The 19,607-nt window shown below is 41.0% G+C and overlaps 1 protein-coding gene across 1 annotated transcript in view; it reads left to right on the forward strand.

Annotated features, from left to right (window-relative positions):
• pam (peptidylglycine alpha-amidating monooxygenase) overlaps positions 1–10,482 on the forward strand; it is a 43,694-nt gene extending 33,212 nt beyond the window's left edge. The window contains 7 exon segments of the mRNA XM_058788840.1: positions 98–301; positions 1,333–1,451; positions 1,762–1,861; positions 2,829–2,882; positions 4,974–5,258; positions 5,355–5,417; positions 9,664–10,482. Of these exon segments, the coding sequence (XP_058644823.1) occupies positions 98–301; positions 1,333–1,451; positions 1,762–1,861; positions 2,829–2,882; positions 4,974–5,258; positions 5,355–5,417; positions 9,664–9,842 (1,004 nt within the window). The 3' untranslated portion in view covers positions 9,843–10,482.
• The last annotated feature ends 9,125 nt before the right edge of the window (positions 10,483–19,607 follow it).

Genomic DNA, 19,607 nt, shown 5'->3' on the forward strand with positions numbered 1-19,607 from the left:
TGCAGTGTTTGCAATGACAAAATATTGCACTAAATAAAAAGTTACAATATTGATGTTGTAAGTCTCAATTAATACTCGTTCTCTGCCGATGGCACAGGCTCCTCGGACAGAAAACGGCGCGTTTCATTCTTGATCCCGCACAGTCTGACCTTCCTGCCCGATAAACGGGAGCTGTGTGTGGCCGATCGAGACCATGGACGGATTCAGTGCTTCATGGCAGATACTGGCGAGTTTGTGAAGGAAATCAAAAAAGAGCAGTTTGGAGGAGAAGTGTTTGCCATCGCATACTCACCTGTCCAAGGTATGCATGAAGAGAGCAGGATTAGGGATTCAAACTAAAAATATCGATACTCGCTTGCATTCAAACAGGGCTGCGTTTCCCAAAAGTATCATGAGAAAGCTGATGCTTTTGGATACAGCAGCCCAGAACAATGCTTATCAGAGCACACAAAAAACATATTTGAGTTATTTCACAATAAACAAATTGAAATTGTAGCCTACATAGTTTGTGCAATTACATTTATTTAAATTGAACGTTAAAAGATAATATCGATCATGTTATATGTAATGTTAATATAAATCACACACTGTCAGAATAAAAAGGTTGCGTTTTATGCATGCAACAGCCTGTCACTGGCAGTCCCTTATGAAAATGAACCATGGTTTTACTAAAGTGACAGTAGTTGAACTATATTGTAGATTTCCATGTTTTCCAAGTTACAGTAAACATAGTTTAACCATGTGTAAACAAAAAAAAAAACCTAATGGCCCGGTTTCATAGACAGGGTTTAGCCTAAACCAGGATTAGGCCATAGTTCAATTAGGACATTTAAGTAATTTTTATAAACATGCCTTAGAAAAAAGCATTACTGGTGTGCATCTTAAGACAAAACAAAGGCACTGACATGTTTTAAGATCAGTCAGTGCAAGTTTCTTTCAGTTGAAACTTTACAATTTTGAAATTGAAGTTGAAAATTTACATAAACTTTGTCTGTGAAACCAGGGGAATAAGTTGCAATTAAGGCATATTGAGTGTTAAAATATAACGTTAAGTGGGTATCATTACCCATTTTACTCTTAGTAATTTAATCATTTCATAAATTTCATAATTTAAAAGTTCAGTTTAGAAGTATCAGTATCGATATCAGCGATACTGGCCTTGAAAAGTGGTATCAGGATGTGATTTATCATTGAATATTCATTTGAACAAAATGTATCATTGAACGTGTAACCTGTAAACACATTGTCTAATCGGCCTTTGATTTATAATGTGAATACAAGTTCAAAAACATACTAATGCTTTGTTTGTATGTTGTTAATGTGTGGTTTCAGGTGGTCTCATATATGCGGTGAATGGAGTGCCTCCAGATGGGCAGGTTGCCCCCCTTCGAGGCTTTGTTATCAATTATTCAACCAAGGAGATCCTGGATTCCTTCAGTCCAGACACACAGGTGCTGCTTACAGCTTTAACTACTATTTACACACTCCAGCATTCATTCAAAACACTCAAGACTCTGTCATTGACTTTACAAAGCACAGTTACTGATCACATGAAAAGCTGCATGAGTGTCGCTGGTGTGAATATGAACGTTTATTAATTTGCTTAGTAGATGCTTTTAGCCACGATTTACCATATTAGCAACATTCTGTATGGTGGCAACACAAAATATTGTGTCTAAAACAGGACCAAAACACGTCTTGTTCTTCTTGTTCAGATGTTGATCTGATATCTGAAGTCTTTTGTCTCTGTTTCTCCTTCAGGAATTTAAATTACCACACGACATTGTTGTTACAGCAGACGGGAGCGTCTTTGTTGGAGACGCTGCATCAGATTCTGTACTGAAGTTTGTTCAGTCTGCAAGTAAGTTATATTAGTATAAATATACTAATACGTGAATGTACCAATATATCATTTCAAATAAAAATTCAAGGCATTGATGTTTGCCTACAAAACCAGCACTGGCTGTGCACCCCTTTACCTAAATTCAGTACTTCAGACTTATGTTCCTCTAGAAGCTTGTGTTCTGGGATGAACAATAAAGAGACGTTCCCTTTTAGACTTGTGCACTATTTATTTAATGCTTGTTTTCTTAAATAAATAAATAGCTTTTCTAATCTTTTTGTATTCTATCTATTTTCTTTTTATTTATTATACAATTTAAAAAATAACCTTGTTAGGTGTACTGCGTTAGGATAACTGAGACTTGTTATAGCACTTTCATAGCATTGCTCTTTTGTTGGTTTTGATTGCTTCTATTGTCTCATTTGTAAGTCGCTTTGGATAAAAGCATCTACTAAATGACTAAATGTAAAAATATGAGAAATGTGTTGCAGTGCAATCATAATCCGTCTTATTTTGCTACAGAAATCTGTGACAATAATCCCAACAATACCAGTGCTCTGACCACACTGCCACCAATGGCTACCAAGAATATCGCATACGTAGTTGCTCTTGTAGTTCCTGCTTGTGGCAAAGCATCATTGATGTTTATTTCACCCTTTTGCTACACATCACAAAAAATCCACTAAATATTCAGAACATTTCATTTTACACAATGTTAGTGATTACAGTAGTTACATTATAGGAAATAACTGACAAACCAGAAAAAGTTTACCAAAAAAATCTAATTTTCAAGTCTAATGGAAAACATGAAATATTGAGTTCATTATAAATAACATTTTATATTTATGCTGTGCTCCTGTTCTTATCCCACCAATCTTCACATTAAAAACATAAATCGGTTATTGCAAGCCTGCAGTTTTATCCTATGATTTTGTCTGTTCTAACAACAAAAATGGAAGCTAAATATTTTTTCTTCTCATTTCAGAGGCAGAACATCGCTCGGTTAAAAAAGGAGGAATCGAGGTCCAAGAAATTGAAGGTAAATTGTTTGGATCGTCTTCATTTTTCATGACACAGCGAGCTTCATTGGGCCAGTCACAAGTGGACAGTGGCGCGTGTCCCAATATTTCTGACAACTGTTTAAAATCAGAACTAGTGATCCCACTGAATCTTTTGCAATCAATCATTTTTATGAGTCTCATCTGGCCAAACAAATCACCTGAGAAATGTTGTGATTCAGACTGGATTAGTTTAGACGAATCGTGGAGCTGTTTCTCAGTCAGTAATACAGTATTACTTTTTTTGTTTTTGTATTTAGCTATGAGAAACTTCAACTAGTGCTGTCAATGTGAACAAGGGCTATTCACACCAAATGTTTTTGTGTCCTCCCATGCTGTTTTTCAGTTGTTTTCTTATATAAAATTAAATGAATTCTACTTCTTTTACAGTTTAATTTAATGCTTTGCCATTGTTTTTGCAAAAACGTCTCCTGGTTAAACCATACCTCTTGGTCATCTACCGTGTAACTGCAACTCATGTGTCGACCCCAAAAGACAGACTTAATTACTCCAGCATTTTGTTTCATTGTTTTCTTCAAATCCTGCATTTGTCAAATGATTGTGGGAAAAGAGGGCTCATTTTCATACAAGTTGTATGTGTTTAAAAGATAAGAATTTTTCCACTGGTCACGGTGTGTCATTTGGTGCAGGTGGAGATCTGGAAACATCGTATTCAGAGCATATTCTGTGTATAGGGGTGTGCGATATGATGATTTTTGATCGTGGACAATAAAAATATCTCCATGATCTGCTTTTGAAGAAATACAGCGCACATTATATCAGCTGCAGTCCTGACGCCGCCGCCTCTATGTACTGTACAACGCCACATACATTCACATCAGTGTTAACTCAGCGGTAGAGTTACTCTCATGGAACACTGCACTAATTCGCAATCACAAAATTACGTTATTTGCATGTGCCTCAAAGCCTTGCTGGTTAAATGTTTCATTCATGCGCTGGTCTGACGTGCGCTTTTTCTGAGCACATACACCTAAAGCGCGCACTAAAAAGCCTGTCAAACAGCACCTGATTACTGAACTAAGTTATCTTTTGCGCTAATACTGTCAAAACACACAAGGTTTACATGTAGACTCAGTTGGTTATGTCTAAAATGAAAGTAGTTGAGAGAAACGGATACGTGCCTGTATATTAGATGCGTGCAGCTCTTAAAGAGACAGAACTAAACCTGCTGCCGACTGTCATTAAAGGTATAGTTCACCCTAAAATTTGTCTGTCTTTATTTCACCCATAATGTCATTATTTACTCACTCACATGTTATCCAAAACCTGTATTAATTTCTTTCTTGTACTGAACACAAAAGAAGATATTTTGAAGAACGTGGGTAACCAAACAGTTGCTGATCCACATTGAATTTAGGAAAAAAATACTAATGGAAATCACTGTGGACCAGTTTGGTTTTCCACATTCTTCAAAATAGCATTTATGTTTAGCAGAAGAAAGAAACTCATTCAGGTTTAAAACAACTTTTGAGTAAATGATGGTATAAAAATAAAAACTATGACAGAATTTTCATTTTTGGGTGAACTATTCCTTTAACGTTAATAAAACAACAAAATGCAAAGAGAGAAAAAAAAAAATCACACACTATTCTTGAATGAAGTTTAATACCGTTGCTTTAGGAATCAGTCTATAATAGGCCCAGTGTTTTATTTTTATATTTGGCCATTCAGTTTCTTGAATGCTCCTGCTAAATACACCTATTGTACCTGAAAATAAAGCACTGTTTGTTTTGTAATGTGTATCTTTGTTCTTATTTTTTAATAACAAAGATAAAATAATGACAAAGATTTTTATCTTTGCCCACTTTGGCCCAAATATCTGCCATTCTTTTTTCTTTTTCTTTTTTTTTGTTACCTTGAAATGCTTTGTCTCTATAATAGGGAAATTAGTTTGGCTGTAATGTTCAAACAACTTGCAAAATAGTAAAACCAACATGACAAAGAATCGTGATAAAATGGTGAATTCGCCAATTTTCTTGACAGTTAAGCATTCCCACAAATCCAGAATTAATATTTGTTTCTTATCTAATTCCCCCTTTCTTGTCTCTTAGAAACAGAAACGTTTGTGCAGGCCAATCTGAAGCCGTTACCCAAGTTTCCAGCTCAGCATCCAGTAGCCGCCGTACAGAAGATCCAGGAGCTGGCACCGAAGCAGCATCCGCAGCCGCTGGCAGCTCCTGAGGAGAAGGAGACAACCAAGACCGCAGCCACCGCAGCCAATCGGAGCGCTCAGGGCATGTCGACCGCCATCATCACCACTCTACTGCTCGTCCCATTGGTGGTCGTCATCGCCATCGGTGCCTTCGTCCGCTGGAAGAGGGGCCGGATGTACAGTGGTAATTGTGGAATTTGCTGTTTTTCCCCATCACAGTCTTGTTTACTCCATGTGTTGATGTATGTGGGATTGTTTTTGATCAATTTCTACTTTTAAGATGATTGTCAGGTAAAGTTGGAGCCTTCAGGATCAGCAGGAGGAATCCTGGGTAAAATCAGAGGTAGGAGAGTGATTCCAGTAATATTTTCCATAGATCTAATGGTCAACTTGCCTCTTAAAGAAATAGTTCACCCACCTCATTTGCTCACCCTTAAGTTATTTCAAACCCGCAAGACTTTTTTGTAACGCTTTAGTATAGGGACCAATTCTCACTAACTGGTTAACCATTAACTGGTTGCTTATTAGCATGCATATTATTAACATATTTGCTGTACTTATAAAGCACATATTCTGCATGAGCATATTCTACATCCCTAATCCTACCCAGTACCTAACATCAACAACTACTTTAGACAAAAGTCGTAGTTAATGGTTTGTTAATGGCAAGAACTGGACCTTAAAATAAAGTGCGACTGATTTCTGTTCCGCCATTGAAAGTCCATTCTAAAACATTGAGTTTAAAAGCTCATAAAGCGATTGTAAAAGTAATTCATACGAATGGAGTCATATAATCAAAGTCTCCAGAAGAAACACAAACACTGTATATGACGACCAGATATAATTTAGGCTTTTATTCACATACAAACACTGATGAACACACATTCAGAAAGCACATCAGATACGGTGAAGGAAAGCTCAGACGTGCGCGACACGTGAGAACAAATGCAGTTTGTTTTTATGAGTTCAGTAGTTTATAGAGTTTTTATTCCACAATCAGTGTTGGGAAGGTTTCTTTGGAAATGTAATAGGTTGCAGATTACAAATTACCCTGTTTAAAATGTAATAAGTAGTGTAACTATTTCAATTGCTTTATTAAAATAATGTAACTGCTTACATTTGATTACTTTTCTACATTTCTAGTGAATGTTTTCAACTGTTAACCAGTTAATCAACTCTCAGACAGGTTGTAGCCTAAAGCTTTCAAGCGGCAATGTGGATTGATGTAATTGGCAGATGTGCTGCGCTGCAAATTCAAACAAAAGAGCATCAGAATAGCATCACTTTACTAAACGGCCTTTAAATGGCAGGCGGCATCATGCACATCAAAAACAGGCAAAGCAACAAATTAATTTTATTCAGCATGTCCTAGCTTTTTACAGAACATATTCAGATGTAACCCCCTTTTGTAATCATTAAAAATTTTCATAAGTAACTAATTTAAATACACTTTTATTTTTTCTCAGTAACTGTTCTAGTTACATTTATTTTGTAATTAAATTACGTTACACCATTGCATGTAACTAGTTACTCCCCAACACTGTCCACAATATTGTTTCTGCGCTTATGTACTATGTAGTGTTTATACACTACACGATTTTCAAAGTCATCGGATCGCTGTTTCTTTCACGCTACACGACTCTTTTGGGTATCATGCTGTGGTTTGCACATTACTCAACAGACCTGCGACTGAGGCGGTGACTCATTTTTACGCTATATTTCACTAGGAGGAAAACCTCTGTGTGCGAAGTGATACAGGGAATGATGCAAGATCACCAAACTGATCACACAAACAAGTTGGCACTTCTCAGATCGCATCTTTGATCATTCACACTAGGACTGGGAAAATAAATTGATGCATCGCGAATTTGAGAATCTGAGATTTTCCGAAAGCATCGCGATTTTTTTCTCGAGTCGATTCTGAGCTTAGTTTTGAACAGCAGGTGGTGCTGCATGCTACAGCCGTACGCTGCTCGTTTCCAAATCCTTGCACACACTTGAATGTAAAATAATCATTCATAAAATTCGAAAAGGTTGAAGCGCATTACAAGGGTGTTCACAGTGGGCTGTGTTTTGTAGGGGAAACCCAAGGACCAGGGGCCTCATTTATAAAATGTTGCGCAGAAACCGTCCTAATTTTGATCTTACGATCGTTTCTCAGAAATGCGTACGTGCGAATGAATTCATAGAATGAACGTACGAACAGAAAACGAGCGTACGCGCCTCTTTCAGATGTGAAATCTATGAATTGCAAATTATCTTGAACTTGCGCGCAATTGAATGGTTTCAGCTCTCTGCCTTGTAAACGACTCCTAATTAATATCATTAACATATAAAATATCACCAATCATAATAATTTAGAACAGCGACCTGCAAGAACAGCTTACATTTGAAAAATCTGCATTACTCCGACAATGAACCCTGCTCGGACCCTGACGTGACGCTAAGCACTTTTCCACGTCAAAGACCGTTTTTATAAATATGAGCGTTGGCGTGGATTTAAGCGTATGCACACTCTAAGATCAAATCTGTGCGTACGCACGCTTTATAAATGAGGTCCCAGGTGTGTTGAATGAAGACCAGGAGTCAGAGATGCGATCAATTAAAGAAATTTACTGAAGAACATAGTTTGCAGTTTCATCAGCAGAAGTCAGCTTCAACACTCGCGATGGAGTTCGTAGGCCGCTCTGCGTACATGTTCTAGACACCAATAGTTATACTCTAACAGAGGTCACTAATTACGTCAATACATAGGTAAGCAAGATTCTGGTTGGTAGATAAACTTAGAAAATCTCCACACATGGACGTTAAACTCCAAGCATATCTTCTGGTGATTATTTTGGTGATCCCAGAGACGTATATCTGTTACCCTGGACATCAGGGTGACGGCAAATGACAATTTCCTCCTAGCTGCAAAGATAGACGTTCAGACACATGCGCAGAGAACACTTATCTGTACTTCAAGGTTCTGGGCTCTGCCCTGAATCTCAACAGATATGGTTAACTACACACACACACACACACACACACATATACACAATGAGAGCTGCTTCTTAGAGAGTAAAAAGGCATAAAGACTAAAGCCATATTCAACTTATTTTCTAACATGCATAAATGTAACTTTGATGAATATTTATTCAAGAAATATTATAATTAATATTATTATGAAGGCCATTGTAGATCTGCGATCCACTCCTTCAGTTTACATTAATCTCGCATCATAAAAGCTGAACACACAAGCACTCTTCTTCGTGAACGTTTGAGTGTGCGGATAAAAACCAGTGTTGCCAGATTGGATGAACGATTTCCAGCCCAAAATGTCAAAATAATGTGATAGAATATGTAGGTCAAACTTGATAAGGGCCATTTTTAACTCTTTAAAACAAAATAATATAAATATAACGTTAGATAAATTTCTCAGGTAAATGGATCGCATCGGTGCAAATAGCCTACATTAAAGAGAATTACCAAACACGAATAAAATAAGCAAGCAGACACCGTCAAAGCGGCAATCAAGAAATGAACCGATTCTCTCGAAACAACACATGCATCATTTTCAATGTCAGCAGTCAGAATCCAATTTAAATGCAAAAAGTGCTCAATATAAGTGATCGGAAAAAGCTACGTAATTAGCAGGTATTTCACACTCGTTCATGCACACACCATGACACTCAAAACATACTGAACGATAATCCGACAATTAACAAAAACAATAATGCACTTACCTTCATGTCGCGCAATAATTTTACACAGAACTAGAGTAGTCTCTTGTGAAGTTCATATTGTAGAACATAATACAGAGCTTTGCACAGTCAAAACTAATCAAGTCTAGCAGTTTTCAAGGATTTACCAATCTGGACCGGTTAAAAGATAAAAGACAGGATCGTATAAACAGAGATATTTAGTTTCGATTTTGATTAATTCATTCAAATGTGCTCTGATTTTGGAGTTGCAGTGATATTAGAGCGTTCGTGTCATCTCACTCAACACGTTTTGAGAGTCGAGTCACTCTCCCACTCTTTAACAAATATTTAGGCATTGTGATTACTTGAATATACAGTCATACTACATTTAAAATCAGATCCGTTATCACGCTAAAAACCTGTCACTCATGATGAATCATCACGTCTGTCTGTCTGCTGATCCCTCGTGATTGGAGGGCAGCTCTGCAGTGTGTGTGTGCGTGTTTAGCAACTGACTGGATGCAGTACATGCACACTTGGCTTGTTTGTTAACAAATTAGCCTATGCAATTTATATGTTTAAAAACCGCCAAACTGACCCCAAACCAGCCCAAATTTTGTCCACCCGCCCATGCCAATCAAATTCAAAACCACCTAATCTGGCAACACTGCTAAAAACTAGATTAGAGCGCCATCTGCTGTTAAAATCTAATCTCAGAATCGATTCCAGAGAGAATTGTGATGCACTCGGAAGATCCGCGAATCGATTCCGCATCGATTTATCATCGCAGCCCTAATTCACACTATGCAAATGTCACTCACGTGGATGAGTGTGAAATCATGTAGCGTATAGCCAGCATTAGATGCTGCAGGGGTTTAAGACTCTCTCTGTCTGTCTCACACACAGGCAAAGCTGCAGGAGGCTTGAACCTGGGGAATTTCTTTGCCACCCACAAAGGCTACACCCGGCACGGCTTCGACAGGCTCAGCACCGAGGGAAGCGACCTGGAGAAAGACGACGAGGACGGCACCGACTCCGAGAACGAGGAGTACTCCGCTCCGCCGGCCCCCGTGTCCTCGTCCTAAAGAGCGAACGCTTTCTGCTAGAGCTGTCGGGATGTACTTTAATCACCTCTGTATTTGTTTGTATCGGCTGCTGAAACATTTTATCTCGTGTGAAAATGTTCTCCCTGAGACCTACGACTGCCACTTTAATTGATGCTTTTAAGGGACCACGTGGAGATTCAGAGCACTGGTCATTTTGAGGATAAAGACATTTGATGATTATTTTTAACAGGAGAGTTAACGTAGATTATTTATTTAGTTTTAAATGATGAACAGCTAGTCAATCTCTTCCAATAATTTATCAGCCTGATAGCAGTGCAATTAATATATAATTGATCCAGGCATTTTGTGTCATAACATTTCTGTATGTTTGTGCCTTTATGTATTTCGCCTTCTGCAGCACCTATATATTACTACAGATGTGCCACATATTTAAGAGCTGCTACTGTCACCTGTGATTTGAGTTGGGTTTTTTTTGCATCTGATTTAAAAAAAAAGAGAAAAAAAAAGATGATGATTACAGATTTAAGGCTGTATTTACTACATTTTCAAAGCTAATGTGAGATGTGTCTGATATTTGTTGTGATACTGAGGTTTTATTGCAAGAAAACTATTTTCAGTAACAATGTTATTTGTGTAATAAAGTGTCTGCAAAGCATCAGCTCTTTCTACCGGCTGTATGATGTACCTTCATGCATATTGAGAGAAGCTTTACACTACGCTACACTACACTGCTCATCAGGGGACAACTTTATTGTGCTTTAGGGGAAGAGGCTGGAAGTGTATCATGTAAATACAGTACACAGGCCTATATTTTGTTTAATTGAAGGCAGTGTCATATTAGTGCACTGTGAATTCAGACTTTTTAAGCCTATAGGTTATGAATCATGGAGAGTATGAAATTAGTAGAATTAAGAAATAATGACTCCATTAATTAATATTATATCACTACATTACCAAAATAAACAACCAATTTTAACTCTAACCTTTCACATCAACATAAAAATCAGGTTTTTACCATGCAAATCTATAAATTAATATCCACAAATGGCCCACTGAAAACAAATATAATTTCACAGAAATGGATAGATAAATAGATCTGTGAACTGCAAAAATCTTCCTATGTAATAAATCTCACAAACGTTGTCTAGATACAAAATATAAATTAAAACAACTATTTCAATACATGTGTTGAGATTTAGTGAAATCTATTGCCAATTCATTTTAATTTTAAAATTGACAAAATATCATTCATTCACCAAGGCTGCATTTGTCCGATTTAAAAAAATACAGTAAATATTATATATGTATTTATATATTAGGATGCTTCGATAGGAGGAGCCTGATTGGACTCCCAATCTCACAGTCGAATATTCGCGGGGTGTTATGATCATGCCATTTTGGCTATATGGGGGTGCTCAATGTCTGATTTCACATAGAACTACCGGTTTTCTCCGAATAAGTTAATATACAGCCTATTATGATAATGCTGTAAATAAGAATCTGAAGGGAAGACACATTGCCTCACACAACTGTTACATCAGCTCCGCTTGGACAGTCGTAGTAGTGTTTTTCGCTAATGTTTCTGTTGTTAAGTGTTCTGTATCTTAGAAAGTGATTGTTTTTTTGTTGTTGATGTTTTGTTTTTTGCACCCTTTTAAGTACTATTCTGCTGTTTTGTATTGAGGACCATGTCTTTTTTTTAGTCGATTGCGAGGTAACGTTAACGTTGGTCACTGAAGCAGCATCACACATCTACACATCTGGTCAAAACTGAGTTACAGTTTTTCTCAATTGCTAAAACCCATTGGCTGAACAAAGTTCTCAGTTGCCTGACCTCATTTAGCTAATTGTGCAGTCTGTTGTCAATACCTTAAACCATTTCACATGGTAAAACACAATTTGCAGATCTCACTTAGACTTTTCAGCAAAACTCTAAACATTCTGCACTCTAACACACATGTCATCCATACTGGTAAACACAAGTGGCAACAATCAAGTACAAAAAGAGAACACATGTCATGGATTGAACACAACCACTCAAAATTGATGTAACCTGTTTCAAATGATGTGACAACCAATATAAGCCAGTTCAGAGCAAACAGGTTGTTGAAGGTGGGAAGGAGAAAGTCTGAGAATGGATAGAAGAAACAATGTGAGAGGACGAGGACTTATGCGAGGTGGGCGACGAGGAGGAAGAGGAGGAGGGCAAGCAAGAGGAAGAGGAGGGCAAGAAAGAGGAGGAGGAGGAGGGTAAGCAAGAGGAGGAGGAGGAGGAGGAGGGCAAGCAAGAGGAAGAGGAGGGCAAGAAAGAGGAAGAGGGCAAGCAAGAGGAAGAGGAGGAGGACAAAGAGTGGAAATATCTGATGAAATTCGAGCAACAGTCATAGACCATAGCTGTGTCCCAAAGCTAAGTGTACACACTTCGGAGTGTACGGACTTCGAAGGCCACGCCTCCAAAGTGCATGAGACGCTCCGCCTTCGCAGGATTTCCTATTTGCTCCACCAGGTGTTCCCGATTGCGGCTCCTGTCGCGTAGCAACGGTGCGAGATGAGAGCTGCCATCCTGACAGGTCGTTTAAAAAAAGTTATGGAGCCAGCATTGCACATATTTGTTTTTACTGGAGGAGATGGTGGGAATGTTTCACCCCCGGCGGCGCCGGGTGATGTACCTCAGGCTTAGCCAAGACCGTGGCCGGGTAAATTTGATTGTTTTGCTGCGTCCTTGCTGGATTACAACTTTTAATGCAGGCATTGCGTTTGAACTGACTTGAATAATGTAATGATACATATGAAAAAATACAAAATCATGCACACGCATATATAGCAGTTCAGATGCTGACTGATATGTTACCAATGTGTGATTTTATAATAGTTTATTGTCTTGACCATGGTGAACATATTTTGAAAGGTTTGCAACCCTGATTTTAGGCAATTAAGTAAACATAAAAATAAAACTGAATAAATAAAAAACAAATGATGTATTGTTCAGCGGCAGCTGTGACAGCTGAACAGTGCTCTGTGTGGCCGCTCCGAGTCCTTCACATGCATCCTTTGATATAGTTCGTAACAATTTGTCAATTTTCTGTCAAGAAATGTTATTTTCATTTTCAAAATAATCAGTGGTGGACTGTAAGGAAGTACATTCGTTAGGTATTCTCTTATAAATGTGAAGTAATACTTTTTTTTTTTTCCTCACAGGACAGTAACACTACAAAAATGTGGTCTTTTACAACATGATGCATTGTTGTGGATTAAACTACCCAACAGTTTATGAAGCAGGCAACTTTAAATTTAACAACCTTTAACATATTCTTAAGTCAAATGCAACATACACAGTATGCAGCAGTAATATTAATGCCAAACCATCCTGACAAATTATTTTTTCAGAACAATACTGTATACCTTTACTTTTACTCTCAATACCTTAAGTATATTAGAGTATGCAAAATAATAATTTTACTTCAAGGATAGTTCACCCAAAAATGATAATTCTGTAATCATTTACTCACCCTCAAGTTGCTCCAGGTTTGGAATTTTCATTTTTGGGTGAACTATCCCTTTAACTAAGGATTTAAATATGACTAGTATTTTCCCCCAATGTAGGTCACTAAAGTACCTCAATATTTATTTTACTAATTACTTTGTCATAGCTCTGAACAATGTTTATTTTCCTTCTTTCCCTAAATCAGAGCAGACCCTGTACTGCAGGATAAAGCTGAATGTGCCCGCGCTGGACAGGTTTTTAATGGTTTTGGGCTGAGCGGGGAGGCCCTGACAGCAGGGCCTGAAAACGAGAAAAATCACTCCGAGCAGAATCATATTTTAATAAAGAAAAACAAAAAAAAGAAAAAGAAAAGAAAAAAAAAAAAACAGGAAGAGATGGTATCTTAACCCACTATGCTAGTCACAGCCAGCCTCATCTTTTCTAGATTTGCCTAAATGTAGGCTACCAAACAAAATAAAAAAAATCTATTAATGCTTTAAAGACATTAAAGTATTTTTTAAAAGATATTTAAAAACGTTTGCTGCATTGTTAAAAAAAACAAAAAACGCTACTTGTATAAAATTGCGTTTTGAGAAAAAAAAAAGAAAACAGTTGCGTCGTATTTTACTATTACATTCAGAAATTATATAGGCTAAAATGGCAGTAAATCAAAATGTTTACAAACACAGTTATTAGTTTCTCTCCACAACATATCCTCTCAACTTAAGGATATAGCCTATACTAGCTATAAAAACGTCAATCCAAAAACAAATTAAAGGTGAAACTGATGCCTACCCTTGGCACGAATCCAAATGTTTCCATATTTGCGACATATCTGGATGCTAAAATATTATTTTATTATAGACTTTGTAGGCCTACTTTCATCGACATAAAACATCATCCTTCACATCGGCTATATCAGCACAGTGAGGTCACGCTGGACGCAACAGACTGGACAACGGAGCACTGTAACTTTTTATACATTCCTTTAATTGTATTTTATTTTGATAATGAACTGGCTGCAATGTCACAAAAATATGTTGTGTCTGGCGCCAGCGCAATATGGCTATACCAATGCTGGTTGGTTATAAAGATGCAAGATATCATTCAAAACTGTAAACTTATAAAGCTTATAAAGCTTGTAAAGCTGTAAAGATATCCCATAGTGAGACACCGAAACGTATGCTTGAAAGAGAACAATAGGTTACTTGCGTAACCCCGGTTCTCTGATAGCATTAAGTGAGGTGTCTCACTATGGGATACGCCCCTTCCGCGTATTCCTCAGAAGCCCTATTACATTCGCCAGCCCCAATTGGCTGGCAGGCGGACGTTGTGTCTGGGAGTGGCCTCCCCACCCTTCAGTATAAAAGGAGTGACACAACGTCACTACGACATTCAAAACAAGCACACCTCTTCCTCGCTTCACACAGCAAGGAGGGTGATCTGGTGAGACACCTCACTTAATGCTATCAGAGAACCGGGGTTACGCAAGTAACCTATTGTTCTCTTTCAAGCATACGTTTCGGTGTCTCACTATGGGATATCCTAACTCCCGTATTGCCAGATAGCCTGCCTAGAAGTCTCCTGCCAACCACCATTACTACATCCGGGGCTGAACGAGTCCCGACTCGTGACTCACCTTCCTACGCTCAATACTGCATGCGCTAAAGTCTGAGCTGTAACATCCAGTTTATAGAATCTTGCAAATGTATGCGGCGAGGACCAACTCGCCGCTTCACAAATATCCTGTAACGTGACTCCTTTAAATAGAGCCCAGGAAGTTGACATTCCCCTTGTTGAGTGTGCACGTAGGCCAGATGGGGACACAAGACCTTTACTGGAATATGCAAACGAGATCGCCTCCACTATCCAGTGCGATAAACGCTGTTTAGTAATCGGCTTCCCCGTACGAGGTTTCATCCAAGATACGAACAGCTGATCACTCTCCCTGAACCCTCTGGTTCTTTCTGTATAAATGCGTAAAGCACGCACTGGACACAATGCATTTAACTTTTGCTGTTTTGATGAAGCAAAAGGTGGTGGATAGAAGGCTCTTAACTCAAGAGGAATGATAGCCTTAACTATTTTGGGCATGAATGCAGGATTAGGTTTCAGAACTACCCCTGCGTCCCCAGACATGAACTGCAAACACGCTGAATGCACAGAAAACGCCGTCTTGAATGACAATATTTTTAAATCAACCTCATCCAGCGGTTCAAATGGGGACATGGAAAGGGAATCCAGTACCAATCCCAAATCCCATGAGGGGGAAATCGGTTTTGAAACTGGCAAGGCGCGGCGCGCACCTTTCATGAACCTGCATACCAAAGGATGCTGCCCCACCGTTTTGTTATCGAAACCAATGTGACAAGCAGATATGGCAGCCAGAAACACTTTTATGGTTGAAAACACTTTCCCTTGGTCTATCAAATCCTGAAGAAATGATAGAACAACTGCCACTGAACACTGAAAGGGAATCTCATGTTTAGTTGCGCACCAGCGCTCAAACACGCCCCATTTGCATTCATAAAGAGACCTAGTCGATGAAGCTCTAGCATTTTGTATGGTTCTAATAACGCTGTCAGACAGACCGGTTGTACTTAAATTGAACCACTCACAGGCCAGGCCCATAGTGCCAGGCGTTCTGGATGTGGATGAAAAATCTCCCCTTCCGCTTGTGACAGAAGGTCTCTGCGCAGCGGGAGAGACCACGGGTCTTTGTATAGCATATGTATGATCTCCGCTAGCCAATATTTCCCTGGCCACCTCAGAGCTATTAATATCAATTTTAGTCCCTCCTCCCTCACTCTGTAGAGTGTTGGGGATATCAACGCTATCGGTGGAAACGCGTAAAGGAGAGTGCAAGGCCATTCGTGCGCCAGCGCATCTATCCCCAGAGTCGCGCTCTGATCTTTTAATGAGAAAAACAGAGGACACTGAGCATTGTCGTGGGACGCGAACAGATCCACTGTCGCTCTGCCGTATATGCTCCAAATCTGTTCGACTACTTCCCTGTTCAATTTCCACTCCCCGTAGAGGGGATTGCCCCTGGACAGCAGATCCGCACCCTGGTTCATAACACCCTGTACGTGCGTCGCTCTCAGGGATAAAAGATTGGTATTGCTCCATAAAATCAGTTTGCGTGCCCTCGTGAATGCCCCCCCAACCGGACAACGATGCGTCCGTTGTTATTACTTGTCTGGCTCGCACCACGCCCATGGGTACCCCCTGAACCAGAAAGGTTGGGTGTCTCCACTGGCGCAGTGCCAAGACTGCCTCTGACGTCACTCTCACTCTCCTCCGGGAGTGACGTAATGGGTCCAGTCCCTGAGACGCTACCCAGCGTTGAAACTCTCTCATGCACAGTCTGCCTAAGGGAATAACTATCAGGGCTGAGGCCATCAGTCCTAATAGCCTGAGGCATGTGTGAAACGAAACACTTCTTTCCCTCTGAAAATCGGTGATGCACCGAGTGAAGTTTCTCACCCTGTCCTCTGACAGTCGCGCTCTGAATGTCACCGAATTCAGTGATAGTCCCAGATATGTTATAGACTGTGTGGGAATTAAAACACTCTTTTCGATGTTTAATTTTAACCCCAGTTTCTGTATGTGTTCCAGAAGCATAACTGTGTGTTCTCTCGCTTCTTGCTCTGACTGAGCTGTCACCAGCCAGTCGTCTATGTAAGTAGCGAGACGAATGCCCTTCTCCCTGAGCAGAGTCAGTGCTGCTTCTGTGCATTTTACAAACACTCGGGGGCTGAGAGACAAGCCGAATGGAAGAACCAGATACTCGTATGCCACGCCAAGGAAAGCAAACCTCAGGAATTTCTTGTGGGGTGGATATATCTGTATGTGAAAGTATGCGTCCTTCAGGTCGATTGACGTAAACCAATCGCCCTGGCGCACTAATTTTAGGAGTGTCGAATGAGTGAGCATTCTGAACTTGTACTTCCTTAAGTAGTTGTTCAGTGCACGCAGATCTAATATGGGACGAAGAGCTTGAGTCCCTTTCTTTGGGACGAGGAAGTACCTCGAGTAAAACCCGTTGTGGCTCTGCTCGGGTGGGACCACTCTTATCGCCCTTTTGTTCAACAGAGAGGAAATTTCTTCCTGAAGAACATGCTTTAATTTTTCCCGCAACTGAGAATGGATTATCCCTTTGAAATGCGGGGGGGAAGCGGCAAACTGCAATCGGTACCCGAATTGTACGGCCCTTAATACCCACCGGGACTGTGTGCATTCTCGCCAACTGTTTATTTGCAACGTTCTGGCGCCCTCGTGTGGCTGAGCCGCGAGCGAGTCTGTTGTCTGTACTGCGCATGCGCGGGCATTTAGCGCTTGGACAGAGTTGAAGTGTTTCATCACCTCTGAGGGAGCAATAACTCCCCGAGGTGATGTTATGCTGTGTTCTGTTAACGTGTTTTGCAACATTTTTGGGGGAATTATGTTTTGCAACATGTTCTGGGAATACAGTGAAAACTTTATTGAGTTTTGAACATGAAAAGTGCTTGTGACTAGTGGGTGGGTGTACACCACTGCACCATCCCTCGTTCTTTTCACTGCTCTGGTTCCCCTGGCCCAACCGGGCTCTATTCTCCCACAGAACATTCGGGAACTTCGAAACTCGTCCCTTGTTGAACGCTGAACATCTGGGGGTCGGGAGCTCGCGAACAGGGGGGCTTGTGTGCTCCTTTCCCCAGGGAAGACCCCATCAAACTGCCTTCTTCTTCCTCCTCGCTCCCTGAGGATGGGAGTGAGGATGAGGTTGAGGAGCTGGCTGGACCGTCTGAGCTGTTGCAGGCGGGTAGTTCTTCCTAGGCCAGGCAGTTCTCTGTTCCGGGACTCCGCTGTGACCCGCTGCATTCACGTTCGGTCTCTGCCGTCGAGGAATGCGATAGCTGGGGGGTGGGCGGGCCGTAACGTGCGAAGGTCTGCCGAGGTGGCGGAGGGGGTGCAGACTGTGCCTTCCTAGGCATACAGAGCTGCAAAGCCTCGTCATCCCTCTTCTTTTCCTCGCATCTCTTTTGCATCAGTGTCAACGCCGAGCCAAAAATGCCCTCTGCGACCACCGGTGCGTCCAGGATAGCTTCTTTTTCCCTGTCAGAGAGATTAGCCAGGTTAAGCCAGCGTCCTCTCTCTTGAATGACCATTGTGGCCATGGCCTTGCCCGCGGCTTGAACCGTGCACCTCTGAAGACGCAGAGAAAGATCTGTAACAACGCAGATCTCTTCCCAGTGCGTCTGACCTGGCATGGTCGACGCTTCGTCCTACAATTCCGCTTGGTACGCGGTTAGCATAGAGGTCGCGTTCAGCGCCCTGGCAGAGAGGGCAATTGCTTTATAAGCGCGTTCAGTCATGCTTGACTGAAAACGGTCCGCTTTGGATGGCAACGTCGGATTTGCTGCCGCCGTGTGCTTTGGGTGCAAGTGCGCGGCAACTAATGGCTCCATGGGGGGCATTCGGAGAAGTCCCGCCTTCTCCATTCCCTCCACATCGAGAGCGGACCCTCCCTGTACGGGTAACTTACTGGTGAACGGTCTGTCCTTCCAGGTCACCGCAAGCTCCTCTAGGAGCTCTGGAAACACAGGAAGGAGCTGCCGTGCTGCCCGTTTCGCTCTCGGCAGCCTCTTACCCTCGTAGCGAGACTTTGCAGCCTCTGCTACCACGGTCGGCCACGGAATGTTTAGTTTCTCTGCAGCGCGTTTGCACACATCTTGCAGATCCACACTGAGCAGCGGGGATGGTGCCCCGTCTGCATCTTCCGTGGTCCCCGCCGCGGCGAGGGGTTGTGCTAGCCTGCGACGAAGGCTCTTCGTAGTGAAGCGTGCGCAGTGTTCACAGGAACCGGGGTTCTCGATAGCCATTTGGGCATGTTTCAGCCCAAGACATGCAGAGCAGACCTGGTGTGTGTCTTTGCAAGAAATCTTGTTCCCGCATGAACAAAGTCGCACAGCATCTCCCTCGCTAGCCGGAACGGTCTGCATCGCTGCAGCCATATTGTATCGAACAATCCTTGCAATCAGCCGGAATGCAAAATTGAAGGATTCTGGCGAAAAAACGGCGTGGTGGCCAGTCGTTCATCCGAGAGTTCGTTAAAGGCTTCTGATGTGAAGCGAGAAGAGGTTTTTGAATGTCGTAGTGACGTTGTGTCGCTCCTTTTATACTGAAGGGTGGGGAGGCCACTCCCAGACACAACGTCACGTCTGCCAGCCAATTGGGGCTGGCGTAATGTAATAGGGCTTCTGAGGAATACGCGGAAGGGGCGTATCCCATAGTGAGACACCGAAACGTATGCTTGA

This window comes from Onychostoma macrolepis, chromosome 10 (genome assembly GCF_012432095.1).
Source record: "Onychostoma macrolepis isolate SWU-2019 chromosome 10, ASM1243209v1, whole genome shotgun sequence".
Taxonomy (NCBI): domain Eukaryota; kingdom Metazoa; phylum Chordata; class Actinopteri; order Cypriniformes; family Cyprinidae; genus Onychostoma; species Onychostoma macrolepis.